The sequence below is a fragment of the Boleophthalmus pectinirostris genome, unplaced genomic scaffold (genome assembly GCF_026225935.1).
Source record: "Boleophthalmus pectinirostris isolate CB_2022bp ecotype Guang Dong unplaced genomic scaffold, ASM2622593v1 HiC_scaffold_10, whole genome shotgun sequence".
NCBI lineage: Eukaryota > Metazoa > Chordata > Actinopteri > Gobiiformes > Gobiidae > Boleophthalmus > Boleophthalmus pectinirostris.
The window spans coordinates 23,257,893-23,263,892 of NW_026570971.1; the positions used below are offsets into that span (position 1 = coordinate 23,257,893).

Here is a 6,000-nt window from a genome sequence, read left to right on the forward strand (position 1 = left end):
CAATAAAACTATAACTATAAGTCTTTTAAGGAGTGGGCAGCCACAAATAGAGGATGAATGGGAGGGCATCTGGAGTAATTTGAGCGTGACCAGGAGCAGCTGTTGATGAACATTTGCTTCAGCATTTGTCCTGCACAGATTATCTGACTCACAAACCTCCTTGTGTCCAAAATCCATACCATTCAAATGAATACCAGTAAATACAATAATAAGTAAAAGTAGTAAAGTATTGTATTTTAGTATAAAGTTTAGATATCTGCACTTGTACGATCCGTACTTAAGTATTTTAAAAAACAGCTATCAATTCAAAATCATTTGATCAAAATCACAACAGTTGAAGCCTTATCAGACCTCAAAATCTGCATGAAATACTTTTACTTTTAACTCTTTAAGGATATTTTTAAACAGGTATTTTAATACTTTTACGGTTTAGACTTTTTCATGTGATACTTTTACTTTTACTTGAGTATTCTTCAAAACTCCAAAATCTGTACTTTTACTCAAGTAACAAAACTGAGCACTTCATCATTTGGGTTAACATTTCATTCAGTGTAAATAAAGAAATACATTTTTGTTTTCCAGCATTTATAGATCAAATGTCTTTCCATCTGTGTGTGTAAAGACGGGACAGCTGCAGACAAACCTCTGGCACGCTCCTGCACTGCTGTGACGCGGGACAATGGGCCCATTAATCTCTCTATCAGACTAAATACTATTGTTTCCTCAAATGTGTTGTGTCATTCAGTCTAGTCCCATATGGAGAGGCTCTAATCCAGATGCTCACAGCAGAGGGGGTATCTTAAGAATTAATTAGCACTTTAGTAAAGCGTGATAAATAAATGTTTGTTGTCATAGTAATGGGGTAATGGTATTGGTAATGGTAAGAGATATCATGTAAGAAATAGCCTATGCATATAATGTTACTGAATAGCCACTATAACTGTTTAATCGTCAAATCTTTGCTAAAACTTCTCATCATTAAAGGTGCACTGTGTAACTTTTGTAGAGGAGGGTTTTTTTCAGTTGCTTGTCTCTATGTAGATGATATTGCGTTGTAATATTATTAAACCTAAATCTTACATTTAATACAATTCCATATATTTTATTTTATGGAAAACAATCATTCACACTGTAAGCAGGGTAACATCTCCACTGATCTGACCTGTAACTTGGCCTGGTGAGTTTACTTGCCTGTTACCATGGAAACAGATTTGCTTAATGTCATACTGTAGAACATACCAGGCAAAGCAATAAGATAAATATAAATGGTGACCAGCTGGAGGCGGACCCTCCACTACTGCACCTTTAAGTAGTTGATTGGTTGTTTGGTTGTATCTCTGAGTGGCCTATTAACTATTAACCTGACAACACTATCACCCCAGGCCCTGGTCTAATCTTGTCTGGGTCATTGATTCTTGATTGATTTTACTCTAAGTCTGTCACTTTCTAAAAGCGTGTGTGAAGGTATGTGTCTGTTCGAGCTACTAGAGTTTAAATGGATAACATAAAAAGAACTGATCTATACTATAGCAATGTATGTTATTAGCCTACAGTATCTACACTGATTGAAGTTAGCTAGAATTTATGGGAACACAAATAAAATAAAAAAAAATTGTCTTATATTTGCAATGTAGCATGCATGTTGAATTATCAATACTAATCAATTCTGGGGATTGGACTTTTAACCCGAACATTTCTCGTTATTACTTGTCTAATAAATAACTTATTAATGTAAGGTTATAAATATTTTCAGTACCTTTTTAGGCCCTTTAAACCATATGGACACACACGCAAAAAAAAAAAAAAAATAAATAAAAATAAAAAAAAAAGTCAAGCGGCGTGCGCCATCTTGTGGATAAATTGTGCCATTTCTTATGTCCATAGAACTATGATAAATAGTATATACTTTTTATATACTAATAAAAATCATATAACTACAATAAACTATTATAAAACTATACTAAATATAATAAAATAACTAGAATAAGATTTTAAAAAGTATTTGTTTTCGATCCATGCTTATGTCGCGTGAGCTCTGTCATGTGACCAATGCGGAAGTCACAGACCACAGAATCATGGGATCACTACAGTAGCTGTAATTTCGATGTACAGTTTTACTGAAGCATGGTTCGGTGTTTCCTGATCCACACGGTGTGCGGGCTGAGTGCGCTGGGCCCCGGGGACAGCAGGGTGCTATACTCCCGGGTCTTTGGTCCGGATCAGCCCGAACACACCCAGAACCAGAACCAGGAGCAAAAGCAGGAGCTGAGTCCGGAGGAGAGGAGGCTGCTGCTGAAGGAGAGGGTCACGGTGGTCGCCAGGTCAGTAATGTACTGTAGTTGGCATATGTATATTAAAGTGTTTAAAGTGTACTATAGTTTGTGTCTATGTGTTATTGGTGCAAAATGAGCAATCCTTACAATCAGTGCAGTTATTCTTGAACTAAATTGGTTTATTCAGCCCTCATTGTGTTATTTGTTAAGTTTGTATGTAGATTTAGATATATTAGTAAAAAATTAGGCCTGACATCCATGGGTTTCAACTTCCTCTTGTAACATTGTTGTAATAATGAAAAACTGCAGAGTATTTTCAGACAACATGAGATCCTCTATTTCAAACCTATGAATACTTTAAGACAGAAACTGGTCCACCCAAAGGACAAAACACCGAACCACAAACAAAGCAATGTGGTCTACTCCATTCAGTGCAGGTGAAGACTGCAGTGAACGCTACATTGGAGAAACTAAACAGCTACTTCACAAGAGGATGTACCAATACGGACGAGAGAGCAGCAGTGGACCTCAGTCTGCCGTACATCTCCAATTAAAAGAATCGGGCCACTCATTTGAGTACAGCGAGGTACAGATTTTAGCCAGAGAAAAGAATTGGTTTGAGAGGGGAGTGAAAGAAGCCATTTTTGTTAAGAAAGAGAATCCTTCTCTAAACAGAAATGGAGGAGTCAGACACCATCTGTCTTCTATTTACAACTCCATCCTCAAACCTAAATCCAAACAAACAAGAGAACAATAGGTGTATCCAGGTCAGGTCCAGAGGTGTGGAAGCTCCATTATGGCCATGAGCTGTTAGACCCCACACCCTGTACAGGTCAATAGGCCTAACTAACAAACTGAAACTGTAAACAAGTAGGTGTGTTAGCTTCAGTTAGTTAGCTTGTCCCTGCAGATATAAGGAAGTGTCCACCAACACTCTAACCAGAACTGAAGAAGCAGCTTGGATGACGTCTTCAACCAAACTAACTTTTGTCCAGTCGACAAACTGAATTTTCTCCTCGCCACTGTTGTAACAAGACTTTCTTATTCAAAAGATGGCAACCAGATTTCTCATCTTTCTGAAACCAGTGGGTGACTTTTCTTTGCAAAGGAGGAAGTAAACTATATTTTATGAGTATCACAGCAGCAATAACCAAAATCATCATTGAAACATGCACATGTATTTTGTAGAAAAATAGATGATAGGGCTGCCCTTTGTCACCGGTTCTGTTCATTGTGTTTATGGACAGAATTTCTAGGTGCAGTCAGGGGTCGGAGGGTGTCCGGTTTGGGGACCACAGGATCTCATCTCTGCTGTTCGCAGATGATGTCCTGATGGCTTCATCGAACCAGGACCTGCAATGTGCAATGGGGCGGTTTGCAGCCGAGTGTGAAGAGGCTGGGATGAAGATCAGCTCCTCCAAATCCGAGGCCATGGTTCTCAACCGGAAAAAGGTGGCTTGCCCTCTCCGGGTGGGTGGAGAGTCCTTGCCTCAAGTGGAGGAGTTCAAGTATCTCGGGGTCTTGTTCACGAGTGAGGGGAGGATGGAGCGTGAGATTGACAGGTGGATCGGTGCAGCGTCGGCAGTGATGTGGTCGCTGTATCGGACCGTTGTGAAGAGAGAGCTGAGTCGAAAGGCGAAGCTCTCGATTTACCGGTCAATCTACGTTCCTACTCTCACCTATGGTCATGAGCTCTGGGTAGAGACCGAAAGGACGAGATCGCGGATACAAGCGGCCGAAATGAGTTTCCTCCGCAGGGTGGCTGGGCGCTCCCTTAGAGATAGGGTGAGGAGCTCAGTCACACGGGAGGAGCTCGGAGTAGAGCCGCTGCTCCTCCACGTTGAGAGGAGCCAGTTGAGGTGGCTCGGGCATCTGTTTCGGATGCCTCCTGGACGCCTCCCTCAGGAGGTGTTCTGGGCATGTCCCACCGGGAGGAGGCCACGGGGAAGACCCAGGACACGCTGGAGGGACTATGTCTCTCGGCTGGCCTGGGAACGTCTCGGGATCCCCCTGGAAGAGCTGGAGGACGTGTGTGTGGAGAGGGAAGTCTGGGAGGCCCTCCTCAGACTGTTGCCCCCGCGAACCGACCTTGGATAAGCGGAAGAAAATGGATGGATGGATGGATAGATGATAGTAATATCTTATAGCTTAATTAATTAATTTTTATTTTTTTCACAAATAATTCTAAATCCAAGATGGTTACCTGGTTGTTGCTGTGTTGCAGGCAGGTGCGCAGTGCGGTGTCCCTATCCCGTGATGCCTCTGGTCAGCAGTTGGTGGAGGTGGTCCCAGGAGAGGAGGGGCTGGCTCTGCAGGAGGCTGACGTTGGGGTGGTGCGTCTCCGAGTGGGGCAGCCTTTCTCTGGGGAGACAAGTGCTCTGTGGCTGGCCGTCCTGAACCTGGGCTTTACTCTGGTTTGTGATCCTCATGACAACCTGCTGCTGGCCGAGGGCACACTCCGGACTCTGGCCCGCCTCTGTGTGGAGCACCTGCACCTACTGGGGCAGGGTAGTGAGGTGGGTGACATGTCCAAAAAATATATATCATTGAACATTAAACCTAAAGCTTTTACAAGCATATGTACGTCATAGAGCTGTAAGCTGCAAGTCCATGGTGTCAGTCAACCATACTTGTATTAAACAACCAATTATTTTATTGAGATTATGTCTTTATATGGACTACAGAGGAGAGGGCATGATAATGCTCTGTGTACATAAAATGCATCAATCTTTGCACACACAATTAAAGCTCTAGTGTGTAATGAATTAATATCATGCATCAATAAATATACCAAAAAACATTTTACAAAACATTTATTTTATTTTGTATATATTTTTATGATTTTGATTAATCAGTCAATATAAATGCATGTACTATCTCAGAGGAGCAATTGAAGTACATTAGTATTTATTTAGTAGTATTTATTAGTATAGATTTTTATGCTATTTAGTTAGCATTCTGTAAAGAAACTGTATCATGGTAATAAATAATATAGAATGCAGTACTTTGAGACTTCTTCTTTTAAGGTTTTAAGACACCACATAGAAAGAAGAAAGTTTTTTTTTGACAATCCAACTACACATAGTCAGTGTAATCTAACTAAAAACCTACAGGATTTGTATAGCAGGAGGCTCTAAAACACTGAAGGAAACAAATATTAGTAATTTGTTGTTAATTTTGACGATTTATTTCTAATGTTTTGCTCAGGTCCTTCTCAAGAGTAACCGCATTGACTTCTTGCTCAGTCGCTTGCTTCCTCACGGACAGCTCCTCTTCTTGAATCACAAATTTGCTCAGAGTCTGGAGAAGGAAGTGGCTCTCTACATGACCAAGTGAACCCTGAACCCTGACTGCCACCTGAACTTTAAAATCATGAACTACCTCAGCTTCAATTCTCAAGCAAATTCTCAAGCTGTATCTATGGCATCACTTGGATCTTGTTTAAAGTGGTTACTTGGTTACTTGTTTACTGGTCTAATTATTGGTATTGGTCATATTAAAGGGTCCAATTTTACAGATTTAGCTCATATTTGACACTGACATTTTTTCTGCATTCTCATGTGTCATTCCCAGTTTGTCCCCGCAGCATCCAGTTTGTCTTTTTGAACAGACTAATGAGTAAAAATGGAAATAGAAGGACCATTAGGATAAAAATCTGACATTTTATTTATATTTACAAATTATCCCAGAATTATTTTTAAATGGATAAATATACAAATATTGGCTA

At 40.5% G+C, this 6,000-nt stretch overlaps 1 protein-coding gene across 3 annotated transcripts; it reads left to right on the plus strand.

Moving 5' to 3' along the window:
- Positions 1-2,056: 2,056 nt before the first annotated feature.
- On the plus strand, positions 2,057-5,795 carry ap5s1 (adaptor related protein complex 5 subunit sigma 1). Of its 3 annotated transcripts, XM_020921915.2 has the most exons (3): positions 2,057-2,321; positions 4,498-4,789; positions 5,481-5,795. In XM_020921915.2, the coding sequence occupies exons 1-3, from the start codon at positions 2,125-2,127 to the stop codon at positions 5,607-5,609; spliced, it is 618 nt and encodes a 205-aa protein (XP_020777574.2). In that variant the 5' UTR covers positions 2,057-2,124; the 3' UTR covers positions 5,610-5,795. The 3 variants fall into 3 exon arrangements, with proteins under 3 accessions (XP_020777574.2, XP_055016884.1, XP_055016887.1); XM_055160909.1 differs by lacking the exons at positions 4,498-4,789; positions 5,481-5,795 and adding an exon at positions 3,521-4,430; XM_055160912.1 differs by lacking the exons at positions 4,498-4,789; positions 5,481-5,795 and adding an exon at positions 3,595-4,435 and having other exon boundaries at positions 2,202-2,321.
- The last annotated feature ends 205 nt before the right edge of the window (positions 5,796-6,000 follow it).